Consider the following 23,459-nt stretch of genomic DNA (forward strand, 5'->3'; position numbering starts at 1 on the left):
ACCTAACAAGCATGGGTGGGTTTCTCCAATCGTCGACGCCAAAATTGTTTTCACCGGACGGCTGGAGAATCCCCTGGAATCAGGGGCGGCGCTGTTTCAGCGATGCTCCGCCCCCTCCACTGAGTACGCCGCACGCCATATGGACTGCCTCAGTCCGTCACCCGAGTCCCTCCCCCGATGCTCCGCCCCCGATGGCGTCGTTCACGAGTGCTCACACCGTTTGGGACCTCACATGGCCAGGGGCGCGGGCGTCCACTGGTGGGGCAGGCATTGACAGGGGCTGGGGGGGAATGGTGGGGATTGGTCCGGGGTTGCCGAAGCTGGTTACAGGGAGGTAGCTTTTGCACAGCGCGACTGCTGCACTGTGGCCACAGACCGGCCATTCTCCGTCATATCCGCAGGTAAAGCCGGGGGCTTTACGCTGTGCGGCAGCTAGCCCCCCACCGGACAGAGGATCGGTGCGGGGGCACCGCCGACATTCTGGTAAGACCAGGCGGGTCCTTCAGAGAATCCAGTCCCACGTCTTTCGGGACTTGTGGGAGGAAACCGGAGCACCCGGAGGAAACCCACACAGAACGGGGAGAACGTGCAGACTCCGCACAGACAGTGACCCAGTGGGGAATCCCAGAATGAATGGTGAGGTCACAGTCCATGGATTGTCAGCACCACAAATTTAAACCATTTATTGGAAACTTATAAAAATATTGAAACCAGATACAAACTGCGGGAAAAGCTTCAAATGTGGAAATATTTTTATTGCATTGTTCTTGTAGACAAACACAAAGATTTTGAAAAAGAATGTAACAGGAAGAATAAACGACACGTTCAAGTTGATACAGAGGGAACTAAAAATTCATTCATAATGCAAATTAATTACAACTATTAACAGATTGTGATAAGTACAAAGGGAAGAACTCAGTGGGGTACACGGCAGTAGAGTGGGGCTACAATGGGGTACAGTGGGAGCGAGTCAGTGGGGTACAGTGTGGTGCAGTGGGAGGGAGTCAGTGTGTTAGTGGGAGGGAGTCAGTGGGGTACAGCGGGGTCCAGTGAGAAGGGCTCACTGGGGTACAGTGGATTAGCATAAAGTGTAGGTTTTCCAAAAGAAGTTCTTGCAGTTTTTCCGCATTCTCATTCCAAACTGACGCTGCTGGAATTTCATCGGTGGTGTGTTTTCTTCTGAAGTCTCAGCATTGGAAACATCCAGTGTTCCGGCCTCGTTGTCTGCATCAGCAACTAAAGGCAACAGTTTCATCACAGTGTCCTTCAGAAGTTCCTGAAAGGAAGCAATTAAAGTCTGTTAGAAACAGAAGTGTGGATTGTCCAATGTAAAATAATAAAATGCTGGAGAAATCCAGAAAGTCTGGCAGCTTCTGTGGAAAGAGAAATCTCAAATCCAACAGGACTCCTGTTCACAACTAATTTGGATCCTTTGTGTTTCAGTTGCCTGGTGCTGATGTTAGGTGCTTAAGAACAAAGAAAAGTACAGCACAGGAACAGGCCCTTCGGCCCTCCAAGCCCGTGCCGACCATGCTGCCCGTCTAAACTAAAACCTCCTACACTTCCGGGGTCTGTATCCCTCTATTCCCATCCTCACCATAGGATCATAGAATTTACAGTGCAGAAGGAGGCCATTCGGCCCATCGAGTCTGCACCATCCCTTGGAAAGAGCACCCTACCTAAGCACACACCTCCAACCTATCCCCATATCCCAGTAACCCCACCTATCCTTTTGGACACTAAGGGGCAATTTAGCATGGCCAATCCACCAGCCAGCACATCTTTGGACTGTGGGAGGAAACCGGAGCACCCGGAGGAAACCCACGAAGACACGGGGAGAACGTGCAGATTCCGCACAGACAGTGACCCAAGCCGGGAATCGAACCCGAGACCCTGGAGCTGTGAGGCAGCAGTGCTAAATACTGCGTCACCGTGCCACTCTATTCATGTATTTGTCAAGATGCCCCATAAACGTCACTATCGCCCCTGCTTCCACCACCTCCTTCGGTAGCGAGTTCCAGGCACCAACTACCCTCCTTGTAAAAACCTGCCTCGCACATCTCCTCCAAATTTTGCCCATCGCAGGCACAGAGTTTCACTCGATGCAAATTATCAGCCCCTCTACATCTTGGACCCCCAAGCCAGCATGGAAGAGACAATGAAGCTCCTGAAGGAGTTTGGAGCATTCTCAGGCTGAGCAAAAGCAAAGTTTTCCCAGTGAACCTGCAAGGGAGAGGGGCTGAGCTGGAGGGACGACAGTTCAAACAAGCATCAAATAAATTCCGCCACCTGGGGATCCCAATTGCCCACAACTGGACACGGATCCACAAATGGAACCTGACGAGTCTGGTAGAGGAAATCAAAAGGGACCTGCAGAGGTGGGACTCAGTCCTGTCCCTGGCAGGGAGAATACAGACGATCAAAATGAACGGTCTGCCCAGGTTCCTCTTCCTGTTTAGATCCGTCCCAATCTACATCCCCAAGGCCTTCTTTAACAGTTGATGAACTAATCATGGCGTTTCAGTTGGGGGAGGGAGGGGGTAGAGAACCGGAGGATATAAAAAAGGGTCCTACAAAGGAGAAATATGCGGTCCTGGCCCTCCCAAACCAACAGTTCTACCACTGAGTGGCCACAGCAGAAAGAGTGAGGGGATGGGTGGAGGAACTGGGAGCACAGTGGGTGCGGATGGAGGAGTGTTCCTGCACAGGGACATCCCTCTGAGCCCTGCTCACAACTGCACCCCTACCCCCTCTGAACAAACACTGAAGATGCCCAGTGTTGGCAGCCAAGTTCTGAACATGATGACAAAACCGAAATGTCCACTATGGTCTCCATCTGTAACAACCACAGGTTCACGTCTGCAACAATGCACTCCACCTGCAAAAGGTGGAGACGGGACGAGAGGAGACTGACGGTTAGCGACCTGCACTCAGACCCTGGAGGAACACACGGAGAGTTTTTTATAGGCCTCCTAATAGTTCTAGGAATGTAGAGGAAAGGATGACGAAGATGATTCTGGATATGAGCGAAAGTAACAGGGCAGTTATTATGGGAGACTTTAACTTTCCAAATATTGACTGGAAAAGATATAGTTCGAGTACAATAGATGGGTCGTTTTTTGTACAGCGTGTGCAGGAGGGTTTCCTGAAACAATATGTTGACAGGCCAACAAGAGGCGAGGCCATGTTGGATTTGGTTTTGGGTAATGAACCAGGCCAGGTGTTGGATTTGGAGGTAGGAGAGCACTTTGGGGACAGTGACCACAATTCGGTGACGTTTACGTTAATGATGGAAAGGGATAAGTATACACCGCAGGGCAAGAGTTATAGCTGGGGGGAGGGCAATTATGATGCCATTAGACGTGACTTGGGGGGGATAAGGTGGAGAAGTAGGCTGCAAGTGTTGGGCACACTGGATAAGTGGGGCTTGTTCAAGGATCAGCTACTGCGTGTTCTTGATAAGTATGTACCGGTCAGACAGGGAGGAAGGCGTCGAGCGAGGGAACCGTGGTTTACCAAGGAAGTGGAATCTCTTGTTAAGAGGAAGAAGGAGGCCTATGTGAAGATGTGGTGTGAAGTTTTGGTTGGGGCGATGGATAGTTACAAGGTAGCGAGGAAGGATCGAAAGAGAGAGCTAAGACGAGCAAGGAGGGGACATGAGAAGTATTTGGCAGGAAGGATCAAGGAAAACCCAAAAGCTTTCTATAGGTATGTCAGGAATAAAAGAATGACTAGGGAAAGAGTAGGACCAGTCAAGGACAGGGATGGGAAATTGTGTGTGGAGTCTGAAGAGATAGGCGAGATACTAAATGAATATTTTTCGTCAGTATTCACTCAGGAAAAAGATAATGTTGTGGAGGAGAATGCTGAGACCCAGGCTAATAGAATAGATGGCATTGAGGTACGTAGGGAAGAGGTGTTGGCAATTCTGGACAGGCTGAAAATAGATAAGTCCCCGGGACCTGATGGGATTTATCCTAGGATTCTATGGGAGGCCAGGGAAGAGATTGCTGGACCTTTGGCTTTGATTTTTATGTCATCATTGGCTACAGGAATAGTGCCAGAGGACTGGAGGACAGCAAATGTGGTCCCTTTGTTCAAAAAGGGGAGCAGAGACAACCCCGGCAACTATAGACCGGTGAGCCTCACGTCTGTAGTGGGTAAAGTCTTGGAGGGGATTATAAGAGACAAGATTTATAATCATCTAGATAGGAATAATATGATCAGGGATAGTCAGCATGGCTTTGTGAAGGGTAGGTCATGCCTCACAAACCTTATCGAGTTCTTTGAGAAGGTGACTGAACAGGTAGACGAGGGTAGAGCAGTTGATGTGGTGTATATGGATTTCAGCAAAGCGTTTGATAAGGTTCCCCACGGTAGGCTATTGCAAAAAATACGGAGGCTGGGGATTGAGGGTGATTTAGAGATGTGGATCAGAAATTGGCTAGCTGAAAGAAGACAGAGGGTGGTGGTTGATGGGAAATGTTCAGAATGGAGTACAGTCACAAGTGGAGTACCACAAGGATCTGTTCTGGGGCCGTTGCTGTTTGTCATTTTTATCAATGACCTAGAGGAAGGCGCAGAAGGGTGGGTGAGTAAATTTGCAGACGATACTAAAGTCGGTGGTGTTGTCGATAGTGTGGAAGGATGTAGCAGGTTACAGAGGGATATAGATAAGCTGCAGAGCTGGGCTGAGAGGTGGCAAATGGAGTTTAATGTAGAGAAGTGTGAGGTGATTCACTTTGGAAGGAATAACAGGAATGCGGAATATTTGGCTAATGGTAAAGTTCTTGAAAGTGTGGATGAGCAGAGGGATCTAGGTGTCCATGTACATAGATCCCTGAAAGTTGCCACCCAGGTTGATAGGGTTGTGAAGAAGGCCTATGGAGTGTTGGCCTTTATTGGTAGAGGGATTGAGTTCCGGAGTCGGGAGGTCATGTTGCAGCTGTACAGAACTCTGGTACGGCCGCATTTGGAGTATTGCGTACAGTTCTGGTCACCGCATTATAGGAAGGACGTGGAGGCTTTGGAGCGGGTGCAGAGGAGATTTACCAGGATGTTGCCTGGTATGGAGGGAAAATCTTATGAGGAAAGGCTGATGGACTTGAGGTTGTTTTCGTTGGAGAGAAGAAGGTTAAGAGGAGACTTAATAGAGGCATACAAAATGATCAGGGGGTTGGATAGGGTGGACAGTGAGAGCCTTCTCCCGTGGATGGATATGGCTGGCACGAGGGGACATAACTTTAAACTGAGGGGTAATAGATATAGGACAGAGGTCAGAGGTAGGTTCTTTACGCAAGGAGTAGTGAGGCCGTGGAATGCCCTACCTGCTACAGTAGTGAACTCGCCAACATTGAGGGCATTTAAAAGTTTATTGGATAAACATATGGATGATAATGGCATAGTGTAGGTTAGATGGCTTTTGTTTCAGTGCAACATCGTGGGCCGAAGGGCCTGTACTGCGCTGTATTGTTCTATGTTCTATGTTCTATGTTCTAACCACCTAAAGGGAATGAAATGAGGGAAACACAGGTCAAATACCTCCTCCGAAGGGAAACAACTATGTTCCCAAAGCACCGGGATACTCGCTCGTTGAGGAACTGTTGAACACGGGCAACCTCGGGAAGGGGCCCTGTACGGATGTCTATTGGAGGAGGTACATCTCCCCTGGATGAGACAAGGCAGAAATGGGAGGAAGGACTCGGCATCGAAGGAGGTGGGGGACTCTGGATTGAAGCACTACACAGGCTGAACTTCACCTCCACCTGCACAGGGCTGAGCCTAATGCAGCACAAGGGGGTTCACAGAGCGCACCTCACCAGGTTCTTCCTGGAGGTAGAGGACAAATGTGAATGGTGTCAGGGAGGTCCAGCCAACCACACCCACATATTCTGGGCCTGCTCCAGACTTGTCACATTCTGAACAAACTTCCGGACAAGGTTGTGTGGGTGAGGGGGGTGCCATGCCCAAATGTAATGGTCTGGTTAGCCACTCTGTCCATGACCCTCATAATCTTGTAGACCTTTCTCAGGTCGCCCCTCAACCTCTGTTGTTCCAGTGAAAGCAAACAAGTTTATTCAACCTCTCCTCATAGCCAATGCCCTCCGTACCAGGCAACATCCTGGTAAACCTCTTCTCTACCCTTAATTAGAACATAGAACATACAGTGCAGAAGGAGGCCATTCGGCCCATCGAGTCTGCACCGACCAACTTGAGCCCTCACTTCCACCCTATCCCAATAACCCCCCCTAACCTTTTTGGTCACTCAGGACAATTTATCATGGCCAATCCACCTAACCTGCACATCTTTGGACTGTGGGAGGAAACCGGAGCACCCGGAGGAAACCCACGCAGACACGGGGAGAACGTGCAGACTCCACACAGGCAGTGACCCAGTGGGGAATCGAACCTCGGACCCTGGCGCTGTGAAGCCACAGTGCTATCCACCTATGATACCGTACCCTCTCAAAAGCCTTCACATTCTTCGAACACGATATTCCAAGTGTGGCCTTACTAAGGTTCTATTCAACTGCACCATGACTTGCCAATTTTTATACTCCGTCTGATGAAGGCAAGCATGCCGTATGTCTTCTTGACTATCTTCTCCACCTGCGTTGCCTCTTTCAGTGTCCTGTGGACCTGTACACCCAGATCCCTTGGCCTGTCAATACTCTTAAGGGTTCTGCCAAAAACTGTGTAATTACCACCGGTATTCGACCTTCCAAAATGCATTACCTCACATTTGTCCGGATTAAACTCCATCTGCCATCTCTCCGCCCAAGTCTCCAACCAATCTAAATCCTGCTGTATCCTCGAACAATCTTCATCGCTATCCGCAATTCAACCAACCTTTGTGTCATCAGCAAACTTACTAATCAGACCCTTTACATTTTCCTCCAAATCATTTATATATAGTACAAACAGCGAAGGTCCCAACACTGATCCCTGCGGAACACCACTAGTCACAGCCCTCCATTCAGAAAAGCACCCTTCCACTGCTACCCCCTGTCTTCTGTGACCGAGCCAGTTCTGTATCCATCTTGCCAGCTCACCTCTGATCCCGTGTGACTTCACCTTCTGTACCAGTCAGCCATCAAAGGCCTTCCAGAAGTCCATATAGACAACATCCACTGCCCTAAATGTTATACGTTTAGCTGCTGCTGTAAAGAGTCAAAGGTTCAGCTCCTTTTCCACAAACACCTTTAAGTTACTTCAACAGACTGTGCACAAAACTCTAACATCACATCACCTGACACAAAGGCCACCTGAAGCCCCTTTACTTATCAGTGTCAATTATTGGATACTTAACATAAATGAGACAACTAATTGGAATGTCTCTTAACCCATTACTTAACAACACTATCTTCATCAATCATCTTCATCACTTCCTCGGAAAACTTGGTCAAGTTAGTGACTAATTCTTACACTTCCTTTGCGTGGGTTAAAAAGAGACAAATTATCTCTAATGTTGGTCACAGTGGAGAGGGATAGTAGCTGGTAGTGAGTTAACCTGCTCTGTACTAATCAAACAGATCAGTCTCAAAGCAGTTTGTGCTGGTTACGGCCAGGATCATGGTGGAGGTGCTCAATGCTCTGGAGGTTGGCACAGCAAGAAATTAGCTCCCACTATCAATACCATTCAATGAGTCCTGTGTGGATGCCTGGTGAGTGTGATATCAACTCAGCTACGGTGTGGCGTCTTTCAATAGCCTTCAGCATGGTATTGTCCAGAAATAGCTAAACTTGTGGCAGGGTGGGCAAGAAAATATATTCTCAGCACCATCCCCGACTCTATCCATCAATTTAATCCCCTGCCAAAGTCTATGTTGGATAGATCATTGCCATCAATCTTTCCATTTCTACAGAAACAAACATCTTGATTTAACCGTCAATACATCATTGATAAATGTTCTCTTCTTGAGACTTATCGGAATAAATTCCAGTGTGATACATATCAGAAAATTGGATAATTCCCCGTAATTGTATTTTTGATGCTCATCACTTCGATATTCCCAGAACAAAGAATTCATTTTGCGATATCTTCCATGTTTAATCTAAATTCAAATTAGTCCTATGTTGCTATCCTGATGTGAATCATGAAATATGAATCAGGCCACAGTGTATAGTTTGACTCTTAAGTCCCTCTGGACTAGCGCACGGTCAATTCCAGCCCCACAACACAAGTAAATTAACCAATAAATAAATAACCAAAGAGAAAATGCTGGAAAATCTCAGCAGGTCTGGCAGCATTTGTAGGGAGAGAAAAGAGCTAACGTTTCGAGTCCAATGACTCTTTGTCAAAGCTATAAGACAGAGAAAGTGTGAAATATTTACACTGTGGACTGAGAATGAAAGCCGAGTCATAGACCCAGAACCCCAGGGAAACAGGATGCTAATAGCCACAGAAACCAAGGAGAAAGAGTGCTAATGGCAGTCCCCAGAGAGAACAAAAGGTGTGAAAGGCCAAACAGCAGAGAAACTAACATCAGATGTTTTTTTCAACCAGCATGTTGAGGAACCAACAAGGTAACAGGCTATCCTAGATTTAATATAGTGCAATGAGAAAGGGTTAATTAATAATCTTGTTGGACGGTATCCTGTAGAGAAGAGTAACCAGAACATGAAGGGATTATTCATTAGGATGGAAAGTGAATGAATCTAATCCAAAACCAAGCTCCTAAATCAAAACAAAGGAAACTACAAAGTATGAGGGGTGAATTGGTTACAATAGATTGGGTAACTTCATTGAAAGGTGTGAAGTTGGATAGGCATTGGCTAATATTTAAGGAATCAATTATGCATTGCAATCATTATACATTCCTTTCTGGTGCAAAAACGCAACAAGAAAAGGGGCCCTAACATGCCTTAATAAAGAAATTAAGGCTTGTACTAGATCCAAAGAGGTGACAGATAAAGTTGTAGAAAAAGTAGCAAGATTGAGGATTTTAGCAGTTGGGAATTCAAGAAAGGAGGGCCAAGAAATTCATTAAAAGGAGAAAATAAAGCCTGAAAGTAAACTTGCAGACTGTAAAATCTTCTATCAGTATGTAAAAAAATGAAGACAAATGTAGGTCCCTTACAGTCTGAAAAGGGAAAAATGATAATAGAGAACAAGGAAATGGTAGAGCAATTAAACAATTACTTTAGTCTGTCTTCACAGAATAAGACACAAATAACTTCCCAGAAGTGCTACGGAACCAAGGGTAAAGTAAGAAGGAGGAATCGAACAAAATTAGTATTTGTAAAAAAAATAATAGCACGGTAGCACAGTGGTTAGCACTGTTGCTTCACAGCGTCAGGGTCCCAGGTTTGATTCCCGGCTTGGGTCACTGTCTGTGCAGAGTCTGCACATTCTCCCCATGTCTGTGTGGGTTTCCTCCGGGTGCTCCGGTTTCCTCCCACAAGTCCCGAAAGACATGCTGTTAGGTGAATTGGACATTCTGAATTCTCCCTCCATGTACCCGAACAGGCGCCAGAATGTGGCGACTAGGGGCTTTTCACAGTAACTTCATTGCAGTGTTAATGTAAGTCTACTTGTGACAATAATAAAGATTATTATTGCTAAATCCCAGGGCCCGATAATCGACATCCCAGGGTACTAAAGGTGGCGATGAAAATAGTGGCTGTGTTGATTCATGAATAATCCTGGCAGATTACAGGGTGGCAAACGTAACCCCACTATTTTAAAAAGGAGGGAGGGAAAAACTAGGGAACAGACCTGTTAGCCTAACATCAATAGTAAGGAAATTGCTAGAGTCAAGTTTAAAGGATGTGATAACAGGAGATTTAGAAAATCTCAATGGGATTAGACATGGTCAACATGGATTTATGAAAGGGAACTCATGTTTGACAAACCGACTGGAGTTATTTTTATTGAGGAATTAACTCGTAAAATAGATAGGGGTGAAGCCGTGGATGCGGTGTATTTATATTTAGCTTTTGAGAGAGTCCCACATAAGAGGTCACGGTGCAAAATTGAAGCACATAAATAATAAGAATCTTTATTGTCACAGGTAGGCTTAAATTAACGCTGCAAAGAAATTACTGAGAAAATTCCCTAGTGGGCAGCATGGTAGCATAGTGGTTAGCACTGTTGCTTCACAGCTCCAGGGTCCCAGATTCGATTCCTGGCTTGGGTCTCTGCACGTTCTCCCCGTGTCTGCGTGGGTTTCCTCTGGGTGCCTGTTTCCTCCCACAAATCCCGAAAGACGTGCTGTTAGGTGAATTGGGCATTCTGAATTCTCCCTCAGTGTACCCGAACAGGTGCCAGAATGTGGCGACGAGGGACTTTCCACAGTAACATCAATGCAAAGAACAAAGAACAAAGAACTGTGCAGCACAGGAACAGGCCCTTCGGCCCTCCAAGCCCGTGCCGACCATACTGCCCGACTAAACTACAATCTTCTACACTTCCTGGGTCTGTATCCTTCTATTCCCATCCTATTCATATATTTGTCAAGATGCCCCTTAAATGTCCCTATCGTCCCGGCTTCCACTACCTCCTCCGGTAGTGAGTTCCAGGCACCCACTACCCTCTGCGTAAAAAACTTGCCTCGTACATCTACTCTAAACCTTGCCCCTCTCACCTTAAACCTATGCCCCCTAGTAATTGACCCCTCTACCCTGGGGAAAAGCCTCTGACTATCCACTCTGTCTATGCCCCTCATAATTTTGTATACCTCTATCAGGTCGCCCCTCAACCTCCTTCGTTCCAGTGAGAACAAACCGAGTTTATTCAATCGCTCCTCATAGCTTATGCCCTCCATACCAGGCAACATTCTGGAAAATCTCTTCTGCACCCTCTGTAAAGCCTCCACATCCTCCTGGTAGTGTGGCGACCAGAATTGAACACTATACTCCAAGTGTGGCCTAACTAGGGTTCTATACAGCTGCAACATGACTTGCCAATTCTTATACTCAATGCCCTGGCCAATGAAGGCAAGCATGCCGTATGCCTTCTTGACTCCTTCCCCACCTGTGTTACCCCTTTCAGTGACCTGTGGACCTGTACACCTAGATCTCTCTGACTTTCAATACTCTTGAGGGTTCCACCATTCACTGTATATTCCCTACCTGCATTAGACCTTCCAAAATGCATTACCTCACATTTGTCCGGATTAAACTCCATCTGCCATCTCTCCTCCCAAGTCTCCAAACAATCTAAATCCTGCTGTATCCTCTGACAGTCCTCATCGCTATCCGCAATTCCACCAACATTTGTGTCGTCTGCAAACTTACTAATCAGACCAGTTACATTTTCCTCCAAATCATTTATATATACTACAAACAGCAAAGGTCCCAGCACTGATCCCTACGGAACACCACTGGTCACAGCCCAAACATCCTTCCATTGCTACTCTCTGCCTTCTATGACCTAGCCAGTTCTGTATCCAACTTGCCAGCTCACCCCTGATCCCGTGTGACTTCACCTTTTGTACTAGTCTACCATGAGGGACCTTGTCAAAGGCCTTACTGAAGTCCACATAGACAACATCCACTGCCCTACCTGCATCAATCATCTTTGTGACCTCCTCGAAAAACTCTATCAAGTTAGTGAGACACGACCTCCCCTTTACAAAACCATGCTGCCTCTCACTAATACGTCCATTTGCTTCCAAATGGGAGTAGATCATGTCTCGAAGAATTCTCTCCAGTAATTTCCCTACCACTGAAGTAAGGCTCACTGGCCTGTAGTTCCCTGGATTATCCTTGCTACCCTTCTTAAACAAAGGAACAACATTGGCTATTCTCCAGTCCTCCGGGACATCACCTGAAGACAGTGAGGATCCAAAGATTTCTGTCATGGCCTCAGAAATTTCCTCTCCAGCCTCCTTCCGTATTCTGGGGTAGATCCCATCAGGCCCTGGGGACTTATCTACCTTAATATTTTTTAAGACGCCCAACACCTCGTCTTTTTGGATCTCAATGTGACCCAGGCTATCTACACCCCCTTCTCCAGACTCAATATCTACCAATTCCTTCTCTTTGGTGAATACATAGAACATAGAACATAGAAAATACAGCACAGAACAGGCCCTTCAGCCCACGATGTTGTGCCGAACCTTTGTCCAAGATTAATCATAGATTATCATTGAATTTACAGTGCAGAAGGTGGCCATTCGGCCCCCTGAGTCTGCACCGGCTATTGGAAGAGCACCGCACCCAAACTCAACACCTCCACCCAACACCAAGGGCAATTTTGGACACTAAGGGCAATTTATCATTGCCAATCCACCTGCCCTGCACATCTTTGGACTGTGGGAGGAAACCGGAGCACCCGGAGGAAACCCACGCAGACACGGGGAGGACGTGCAGACTCCGCACAGACAGTGACCCAAGCCAGAATCGAACCTGGGACCCTGGAGCGGTGAAGCAATTGTGCTATCCACAATGCTACCGTGCTGCCCCTAAGAACAAATAAATCTACACTATATCATTTTACCATAATCCATGTACCTATCCAATAGCTGCTTCAAGGTCCCTAATGTTTCCGACTCAACTACTTCCACAGGCAGTGCATTCCATGCCCCCACTACTCTCTGGGTAAAGTACCTACCTCTGATATTCCTCCTATATCTTCCACCTTTCACCTTAAATTTATGTCCCCTTGTAATGGTTTGTTCCACCCGGGGAAAAAGTCTCTGACTGTCTACTCTATCTATTCCCCTGATCTTCTTATAAACCTCTATCAAGTCGCCCGTCATCCTTCTCCGTTCTAATGAGAAAAGGCCTAGCACCCTCAACCTTTCCTCGTAAGACCTACTCTCCATTCCAGGTAACATCCTGGTAAATCTTCTTTGCACCTTTTCCAAAGCTTCCACATCCTTCCTAAAATGAGGTGACCAGAACTGTACACAGTACTCCAAATGTGGCCTTACCAAAGTTTTGTACAGCTGCATCATCACCTCACGGCTCTTAAATTCAATTCCTCTGTTAATGAACGCGAGCACACCATAGGCCTTCTTCACAGCTCTATCCACTTAAGTGGCAACTTTCAAAGATGTATGAACATAGACCCCAAGATCTCTCTGCTCCTCCACATTGCCAAGAATTCTACCGTTAACCATGTATTCAGCATTCATATTTGTCCTTCCAAAATGGACAACCTCACACTTTTCAGGGTTAAACTCCATCTGCCACTTCTCAGCCCAGCTCTGCATCCTATCTATGTCTCTTTGCAGCCAACAACAGCCCTCCTTACTATCCACAACTCCACCAATCTTCGTATCGCCTGCAAATTTACTGACCCACCCTTCAACTCCCTCATCCAAGTCATTAATGAAAATCACAAACAGCAGAGGACCCAGAACTGATCCCTGCAGTACGCCACTGGTAACTGGGATCCAGGCTGAATATTTGCCATCCACCACCACTCTCTGACTTCTATCGGTTAGCCAGTTCGTTATCCAACTGGCCAAATTTCCCACTATCCCATGCCTCCTTACTTTCTGCAGAAGCCTACCATGGGGAACCTTATCAAATGCCTTACTAAAATCCATGTACACTACATCCACTGCTTGACCTTCATCCACATGCTTGGTCACCTCCTCAAAGAATTCAATAAGATTTGTAAGGCAAGACCTACCCCTCACAAATCCGTGCTGACTGTCCGTAATCAAGCAGTGCCTTTCCAGATGCTCAGAAATCCTATCCTTCAGTACCCTTTCCATGACTTTGCCTACCACCGAAGTAAGACTAACTGGCCTGTAATTCCCAGGGCTATCCCTAGTCCCTTTTTTGAACAGGGGCACGACATTCGCCACTCTCCAATCCCCTGGTACCACCCCTGTTGACAGTGAGGACGAAAAGATCATTGCCAACGGCTCTGCAATTTCATCTCTTGCTTCCCATAGAATCCTTGGTTATATCCCGTCAGGCCCGGGGGACTTGTCTATCCTCAAGTTTTTCAAAATGCCCAACACATCTTCCTTCCTAACAAGTATTTCCTCGAGTTTACCAGTCTGTTTCACACTGTCCTCTCCAACAATATTGCCCCTCTCATTTGTAAATACAGAAGAAAAGTACTCGTTCAAGACCTCTCCTATCTCTTCAGACTCAATACACAATCTCCCGCTACTGTCCTTGATCGGACCTACCCTAGCTCTAGTCATTCTCATATTTCTCACATATGTGTAAAAGGCCTTGGGGTTTTCCTTGATCCTACCCGCCAAAGATTGTTCATGCCCTCTCTTAGCTCTCCTAATCCCTTTCTTCAGTTCCCTCCTGGCTATCTTGTATCCCTCCAATGCCCTGAATGTCTGAACCTTGTTTCCTCAGCCTTACATAAGTCTCCTTTTTCCTCTTAACAAGACATTCAACCTCTCTTGTCAACCATGGTTCCCTCACTTGACCATCTCTTCCCTGCCTGACAGGGACATGCATATCAAGGACACGTAGTACCTGTTCCTTGAACAAGTTCCACATTTCACTTGTGTCCTTCCCTGACAGCCTATGTTCCCATCTTATGCACTTCAATTCTTGTCTGACAACATCGTATTTACCCTTCCCCCAATTGTAAACCTTGCCCTGTTGCACGTACCTATCCCTCTCCATTACGAAAGTGAAAGTCACGGATTTGTGGTCACTATCTCCAAAATGCTCCCCCACTAACAAATCTATCACTTGCCCTGGTTCATTACCAAGTACTAAATCCAATATTGCCCCTCCTCTGGTCGGACAATCTACATACTGTGTTAGAAAAGCTTCCTGGACACACTGCGCAAACACCACCCCATCCAAACTATTTGATCTAAAGAGTTTCCACTCAATATTTGGGAAGTTAAAGTCACCCATGACTACTACCCTGTGACTTCTGCACCTTTCCAAAATCTGTTTCCCAATCTGTTCCTCCACATCTCTGCTACTATTGGGGGGGAGGGGGGGGGCTATGGAAAACTCCTAACAAGGTGACTGCTCCTTTCCTATTTCTGACTTCAACCCATACTACCTCATTAGGGTGATACTCCTCGAACTGCCTTTCTGCAGCTGTTATACTATCTCTAATTAACAATGCCACCCCCCCCCACCTCTTTTACCACCCTCCCTAATCTTATTGAAACATCTATAACCAGGGACCTCCAACAACCATTTCTGCCCCTCTTCTATCCAAGTTTCTGTGATGGCCACCACATCGTAGTCCCAAGTACCGATCCATGCCTTAAGTTCACCCACCTTATTCCTGATGCTTCTTGCGTTGAAGTATACACACTTTAACCCATTTCCGTGCCTGCAAGTACTCTCCTTTGTCAGTGTTCCCTTCCCCACTGCCTCATTACACGCTTTGGCGTCCTGAATATCGGCTACCTTAGTTGCTGGACTACAAATCCGGTTCCCATTCCCCAGCCAAATTAGTTTAAACCCTCCCGAAGAGTACTAGAAAACCTCCCTCCCAGGATATTGGTGCCCCTCTGGTTCAAATGCAACCGGTCCTGCTTGTACAGGTCCCACCTTCCCCAGAATGCGCTCCAATTATCCAAATACCTGAAGCCCTCCCTCCTACACCATTCCTGCAGCCACGTGTTCAACTGCACTCTCTCCCTATTCCTAGCCTCGCTATCACGTGGCACCGGCAACAAACCAGAGATGACAACTCTGTCTGTCCTGGCTTTTAACTTCCAGCCTAACTCCCTAAACTTGTTTATTACCTCCACACCCCTTTTCCTACCTACGTCGTTGGTACCAATGTGCACCACGACTTCTGGCTGCTCGCCCTCCCCCTTAAGGATCCTGAAGACACGATCAGAGACATCCCTGGCCCTGGCACCCGGGAGGCAACATACCTTCCGGGAGTCTCGCTCGCGACCACAGAATCTCCTATCTATTCTCCTAACCATTGAATCTCCTACAACTATTGCTTTTCTATTCTCCCCCCTTCCCTTCTGAGCCCCAGAGCCAGACTCCGTGCCAGAGACCTGGCCGCTAGGGCCTTCCCCCGGTAGGTCATCCCCCCCAACAGCACCCAAAACGGTATACTTGTTTTGAAGGGGAATGGCCACGAGGGATCCCTGCACTGTCTGCCTGTTTGTTTGTTTTTTCCCCCTGACGGTAACCCAGCTATTCTTGTCCTGTACCTTGGGTGTGGTTACCTCCCTGTAACTCTTCTCAATCACCCCCTCTGCCTCCCGGATGATCCGAAGTTCATCCAGCTTCAGCTCCAGTTCCCTAACACGGTCTTTGAGGAGCTGAAGTTGGGTGCACTTCCCGCAGGTATAGTCAGCGGGGACACCGGTGGTATCCCTCACCACCCACATCCTACAGGAGGAGCATGCAACTGGCCTAGCCTCCATCCCCTCTTACCTGACAGAATATAGCTGCCCTGTGGACTAACTAGATCTCCGCCCTCCGACTCTGCTCCCAGTCAGCTACACTTTCTGTAAACTCCTGGCTCTCTTCTCACTCTTTGCGGAAATGTCGGAAACAAAATGAAAGGAGCACCTTACTCCCTCCTCACCTAACTCCCTCGGTCACCAAACTCTTACTATAGCACTCAAAATGCACCAAATTCAGCACTCCCTCGGTCACCAAACTCTTACTATAGCACTCAAAATGCACCAAATACAGCACTCAGTGCAAACTGATGCAAAGTATTCATTTAGTACCTCGCCCATTTCCTCTGGCTCCACACAGATTCCCTTGCCTATCCTTCAGTGGGCCAACCCTTTCCCTGGCTACCCTCTTGCTTTTTATGTACGTGTAAAAAGCCTTGGGATTTTCCTTAACCCTATTTGCCAATGACTTTTCGTGACCCCTTCTAGCCCTCCTGACTCCTTGCTTAAGTTCCTTCCTACTTTCCTTATGTTCCACACAAGCTTCGTCTGTTCCCAGCCTTTTAGCCCTGACAAATGCCTCCTTTTTCTTTTTGACGGGCCTATCTCTCGTTATCCAAGGTTCCCGAAAATTGCCGTATTTATCCTTCTTCCTCACAGGAACATGTCGGTCCTGAATTCCTTTCAACTGACACTTGAAAGCCTCCCACATGTCAGATGTTGATTTGCCCTCAAACATCCGCCTCAATCTAGGTTCTTCAGTTCCCGCCTAATATTGTTAGAATTAGCCTTCCCCCAATTTAGCACATTTAGCCTAGGACCACTCTTATCCTTGTCCACCAGCACTTTAAAACTTACTGAATTGTGGTCACTGTTCCCGAAATGCTCCCCTACTGAAACTTCTATCACCTGGCCGGGCTCATTCCCCAATACCAGGTCCAGTACCACCCCTTCCCTAGTTGGACTGTCCACATATTGTTTTAAGAAGCCCTCCTGGATGCTCCTTTTAGGTGCTTTTAATCACAAAAAAAGTTTTATTTTAAGAATTTAGTTAACATTTGTATAAACACACACAGCAAGAATTATATCAACTACAAACATAAAGACCCCACACAGCTACAGTAATCTATGTATAACCCTTAATGAATTCCCCCTTAATGAATTCCCCCTTAATTCAATAACAAAATCCGAGTAAAATCAGAAACCCCTTTTCAAAGGCACGGCGCAGCACACCGCATTCTTACTGTCTTTACGACTTATTATTGATACTCTGTTCGCCTTTTCAAATAGCAGATTTGAATTCTTTCCAGAAAGCAATTCTCTTTTTTATGTTATCAAGCAGTCTGGAAGCAGCTTTTAAAATGAAGATAGAGAAACACTTCTTTTAACCTGTGCAGTTCAAACCAGTCCAATCTCAAAGCAAAAATAAAAACTCGCAGAGCCACAGCCCAGCTCCACCCACACAATGACATCACTGAAGCCATGTGATAAGACAAAAACATTTCTCACATTATAGAGTCATTATAATGGGGGGGGGGGGGTTTAATGACTCAAATGCAAACTGGGACAGTAATAGTGTAAAGAGCAGAGAGGGGCAGAAGTTCCTAGATTGTGTTCAGGGAAATTTACTATTGCAGTATGTGCTGAGTAAAACAAGAAAGGATTCACTGTTGGACGTAACACTTGGAAATTAAGTGGGCCGAGCAGATCAAGGTCAGAATTCTCCAGCCTCCCAGTCACGTGTTTCTCGGCAGCAGGAGGCAGTGCTCCATTTTCTGGTGGCGGGGTTCTCTGTTCCCGCCGCTACCTTTGAGAATTCCCATTGAAATCCATGGGTGGGGGTACGCTGATATGGGGAGCAGAGAATCCTGCCACCAGCGAATGGCTGGAGAGATCCGGCCCAAATGGCAGTGAGGGAACATTTATGAAACAGTGATCATTGTATCATAAGATTTAGGATGACGATAGAAAAGGGAAGAAAGGTAATTCAAAATAATTAACTGGGGGAGATCCGACCTCAATAGGGCAAGAACGGAGCTGGGTTGGATAGACAGAAGTGAAAGGTTGGCAGGGAAAACTGTGGCTGAACAATGGAATGAGCTGCCTTCAAAAGCAAAATGGCCCAGATACAGTCACGGTATATTCCCTCAAAGGCAAAGACAGGACAAACAAATCCAGAGTTCCCTGGATGAAAAAAGAGATAGAGATTAAGATAAAGCAGAAGTTTTCTTAAGACAGGTGTCAGGTAGAAAATACAATTGAGAACCAAGAGGAATACAGAAGGTTCTGAGGAAGGTGAAAAAGCTCATTTGGGAAGCGAAGAGGGATTGTGAGAAAAGACTGACAGCCGGCATAAAGTAGAATCCCAAAGCCTTCAATAGGCATCTGTCAGAAAAACAATTATAATATTTTTCTATTCATAATATCGCTGTCTTATTTCTGATCTGGGAATCGGTTGTGGGTGTGATTGTTTAAATTGGATTCAGAGACAGAGTGACTTCAAGGGTTTAAACATGACCAAGACCTAGTTTTGATATGTAAATGAATCCAGAGGGACTTCAGTAAGAATTTGCATAAGGCAATGAAAGCAGTAATTTTGAAGTGGGTTGACTGTGTTCAAAGAGGAACCTGTACAAGTTGTAACAATTGTTAGGATGTGAGGCACAGATAGTAGCTTACTTTTACAAATATAGGAGTAAAAGTAAAGAAAGGAGTTCGATCAATTATGGGAAATTAGCAATTCTGAGAGACTGGGTGATGCAATAAAGAACAGAGAGATAAGATAGAAATGCATTAAGAAAACACTGAAGCCTGTGTGAGGGGATAGCTGCCTAAATCTCCCAGAAGGCACGGCATGATGGCACAGTGGTTAGCACTGCTGCCTCACAGCATCAGGGACCTGGTTTCAATGCCTGCCTTGGGTGTCTTTGTGGAGTCTGCACGCTCTCCCTGTGTTTGCTTGAGTTTCCTCCGGGTGCTCCGGTTTCCTCCCTCTGTCCAAAGGTGTGCAGGTTAGGTGGATTGGCCATGATAAATTGCCTTTGGTGTCCAAACAAATAGGTTAGGTAGGGTTACTGCGTTACGGGGATAGGGTGGGGATGTGGGCTTAAGTAGGGAGCTCTTTCCAAGGGCCGGTGCTTACTTGATGGGTTGAATGGCCTCCTTCTGCACTGTGAATTCTATGATCCGTAAATTCTATAATCTATTCTCCGTGTCTGCGTGGGTTTCCTTTGGTTGTTGGATTTCCTCCCGCAGTATAAATAAGTGCAGATTCAGTGAATTGGCCATGATAAATTGTCCCTTAGTGTCCGGGGCTGTGCAGGTGAGGTGGGGTTATGAGATTGGGGGTATAGGGTGGAGTGGGGCTAGGTAGGATGCTCCTTCAGAGGGCCGGTGTGGACTCGATGGGCTGAATGGCCTCCTTCTGCACTATCGGGATTCTATGATTCTAAGTGAATTAAACACAATTTCACATTTGAAAGCCATGCAGGCTCTTCTTGATCAAACCACTTTTTTAATATGTGGCTACTAATTCTATCCCAAATAATTGTTTCCATAGCTTTTCCCATCACTGCTGTTAAACGGAACTGGCCAGTAATTACTGGGACTATCCTTCAACCTTTTTTGACGGGGATATAACATATGTAATTCTCCAGTCCTTTAGCATCTCCCCTTAGTCCAGGGAAGACAGGACGATTATGGCCAGCTCCCCTGCAATTTCCATTCTCACTTCGTTCAATATCCTTGGATTCATCTCATCTGGTTGTGATGCCTTCCCACAGTCTATTCAACACTTCCTCCTTGTCAATTTTGAACTCTTCTAGGTGCCAGAGTCTCCTCCTGTGTCACTGTCGCCTGGGTAGCATCTAACTGGCAATTTAGCATGGTCAATTCACCTAACCTGTACATCTTTGAACTGTGGGAGGAAACCAGAGCACCCGGAGGGAACCCACGCAGACACTGGGTGAAAATGCAGACTCCACACAGACAGCGACCCGAGGCTGGAATTGAACTCAGGTCCCTGGTGCTGTGAGGCAGCAGTGCTAACCATTGTGCTATCATGCCACCTTACTGGAATTTTTTGAGGAGATAACAGAAAATATTGATGCGGGTAATGCTGTTGATGTGGTGTACCTGGACTTTCAAAATACATTTGATACAGTGCCATACAACAGCCCTGTGACAAAAGTTATAGCTCATGAAATAAAAGGGACAGTAGCAACATTGATACAAAATTGGCTCAATAATAGGAAGCAGAGAGTAATGGTCAATAGATATTTTCCAGGCTGGGGGAAGGTTGTAGTGGTGTTCCCCACGGACCGGTACTGAGACCCTTGCTTTTCCTGCGTTATCTTAATAATCTAAATCTTGGTGTGCAGGGGACAATTTCAAAGTTTTAAAAAATAAATTTAGAGTACCCAATTATTTTTTTCCCAATTAAGGGACAATTTAGCATGGCCAATCCACCTAACTTGCACATATTTTGGGTTGTGGCGGTGAAACCCACGCAGACACGGGGAGAATGTGCAAACTCACAAGGGCAGCACGGTAGCACAGTGAATAGCACTGTGGCTTCACAGCACCAGGGTCCCTGTTTCAATTCTCCACTGGGTCACTGACTGTGGAGTCTGCACGTTCTCCCCGTGTGTGCGTGGGTTTCCCCCGGGCGCTCCAGTTTCCTCCCACAGTCCAAAGATGTGCAGGTTAGGTGGATTGGCCATGATAAATTGCCCTTAGTGACCAAAAAGGTTAGGAGGGGATATTGGGTTACGGGGATAGGGTGGAGGGTGGAAGTGAGGGCTTAATGGGTCATTGCAGACTCGATGGACCGAATGGCCTCCTTCTGCTCTGTATGTTCTATGTAAACTCCACATGGACAGTGACCCAGGGCCAGAATTCGAACCCGGGTCCTCGGCGCCGCAGTCCCAGAGCTAACCACTGTGCTATCGTGCTGCCCGACAATTTCAAAGTTTGTGGATGATACAAAACTTGAAAGTATTGTAAACTCTGAGGAGGACAGTATGGAACCTCAAAAGGACATAGGCAAGTTGGTGGAGTGGGCAGATAGGGGGCAGATAGAGTTCAGTGCAGAGAAGTGTGAGGTGATGGGTTTTGGGAGGAATCACGTAATAATAATCTTTTATTGTCACAAGTTGTACATTAACACTGTAATGAAGTTATTGTGAAAATCCCCTCGTCGCCACACCCCTGCATCTGTTTGGGTACATGGAGGGAGAATTCAGAATGTCCAATACACCTAACAGCACGTCTTTTGGGTCTTGTAGGAGGAAACCGGAGCACCCGGAGGAAACCCATGCAGACACGGGGAGAACGTGCAGACTCTGCACGGACAGTAACCCGAGCCGGGATTCGAACCTGGGACCCTGGCAAAGTTAAGCAACAGTGCTAACCACTGTTCTACTGTGCTGCCTACCATGGAGAGACAATATAAAATCAGGCGTAAAATTCTTAAGGGATGCAGGAGCAGAGAGACCTGTGTGTATATAATTAGATTATTGAAGCTGGTGCAACAGATGGAGAGACCAGTTAATGAATACACAGTATACCAGGCTTTAGCAACAAGGGCATAGAGTACAAGAGTAATGTGGTCATGTTAAATTTATACAAGACATTAGTATAGACTCTCAACTGGAGTATTGTGCACCGTTCTATACAAGACACCGTAGGGAGGATGTGAATGCATTGTAGCGAGAGAGCAGAAGAGGTTCACAAGAACGGTTCCAGGGATGAGAAACTTCAGTGATGAGGATAGATTGGAGAGGTTGGGACTGTTCTCCTTGGAGAGAAGGCAGCTGAGAGGAGATTTGATAGAGATGCTCAAAACCATGAGAGGGCTGGACAGAGTAGACGGGGTGAAACTGTTCCCTCTCGCAAAAGATCAAGAATGAGAGGGCACCGATTTAACGTGATTTGTAAAAGAAACAAATGTAATGTTAGATTTTTTTTCACACAGCGAGTGGTTGGGGTCTGGAATGCACTGTCTGGTCGTGTGGTGGAGGCAGGTTCAATCGCGAGATTCGAGAGGGCTTTAGATGGTTACTTGAATAGAAACAATGTTCAGGAGTAGGGGAAAATGCAAGGGATTGGCACAAAATCATGATGCTGATTTGAGAGCCAGTGCAAACTCGATGGGTCAAATGGTCTCTTGCTGCATTGTCACAATTCTGTTGAAATTCAGTTGCATGGATATATTGGAGAAATTGGGACTTGTTGGAGAAATTAATGTTGGAAGATTTGATTGGGTTGTTCATAATCATGAGGGGTCTGGTCAGAGTAGATTGGGACAAACTGTTCCCAAATGATGGAAGGATCAAGATCCACAGGATCACAGGTAACTGCCAGAAGAACAAAAGGTGACATCAGGAAAACCTTTGTTTCCAGCGAATGGTTAGGAGCTGGAAAACACTGTAGTGGAGGCAGCTTCAAATATGGGTTTCAAAAGAAAATTGGATACAAAGAGCAAAGACGTATCTGAACAGGGGGGAAAACAGAGCGACGTGTAAAAGTCGTAGAAGAGACACTAGATGTCATGTTGTGATAGTCAGCCAGCATGGAAATGACGGGCTGAATGTTCTCCTTGTGTGCTGTAACCATTCCATGATTCTACTGCTACTTTTCCCTTGGAAATGCTTCCCCTGATGTCAGCTGGTGAGATCTGATGAGTTGGAATCTGTCTTACCTGGTCCATGGCTCTCTGCAGGATTTCGTGATGCCTGTTGTCTGTGGGGTCTGAGCTGACACTCAGTACTGCCAGGGCGATGGAGAGGAGAGCCAGGCTCAACTGAAGGCGGCTGCACCACATCTCTGCACAAGGCGAAGAAGCACCGCGGGAAGTGGAGAGGGCGTTTCAGCACTGTCTCTGAGGACAGCTCCCAACCTCCTGCCCTTTTAAACCCGCTCTGAAAACCCAGTCACACGTCAGGAGGAGTAGTTCCAGAAAATTCCACCTATTAACAAATCATTCCCCCTTATCCTCATCGATTATCTAAAGTGAGGGAAAACACTGAATTAATAATTACACTTCCTCAGCATCGGTCTTTTAGACTTTGAGTTAGACACAGCCTGGTGACTGATTACCCCTGGAGTGAGTTCATCAGACATCAATCACTCTCTTAGTGACCCACAAAAGCAATATGGTATAGGGTAAGATGCAATTAGCCTGACCCTGATTGG

General features: G+C 46.5%; 1 protein-coding gene across 1 annotated transcript; it reads right to left on the minus strand.

The window, feature by feature from the left end:
* Positions 1-729: 729 nt before the first annotated feature.
* LOC140389235 (somatostatin-1A-like) lies at positions 730-23,133 on the minus strand. The gene is made up of 2 exons (XM_072473407.1): positions 22,966-23,133; positions 730-1,276 (listed from the first exon to the last, which is right to left on the minus strand). Exons 1-2 carry the CDS (start codon positions 23,086-23,088, stop codon positions 1,079-1,081), a joined length of 321 nt encoding a protein of 106 aa, XP_072329508.1. The 5' UTR covers positions 23,089-23,133; the 3' UTR covers positions 730-1,078.
* Positions 23,134-23,459: the final 326 nt, after the last annotated feature.

Source organism: Scyliorhinus torazame, chromosome 14, assembly GCF_047496885.1.
Source record: "Scyliorhinus torazame isolate Kashiwa2021f chromosome 14, sScyTor2.1, whole genome shotgun sequence".
NCBI lineage: Eukaryota > Metazoa > Chordata > Chondrichthyes > Carcharhiniformes > Scyliorhinidae > Scyliorhinus > Scyliorhinus torazame.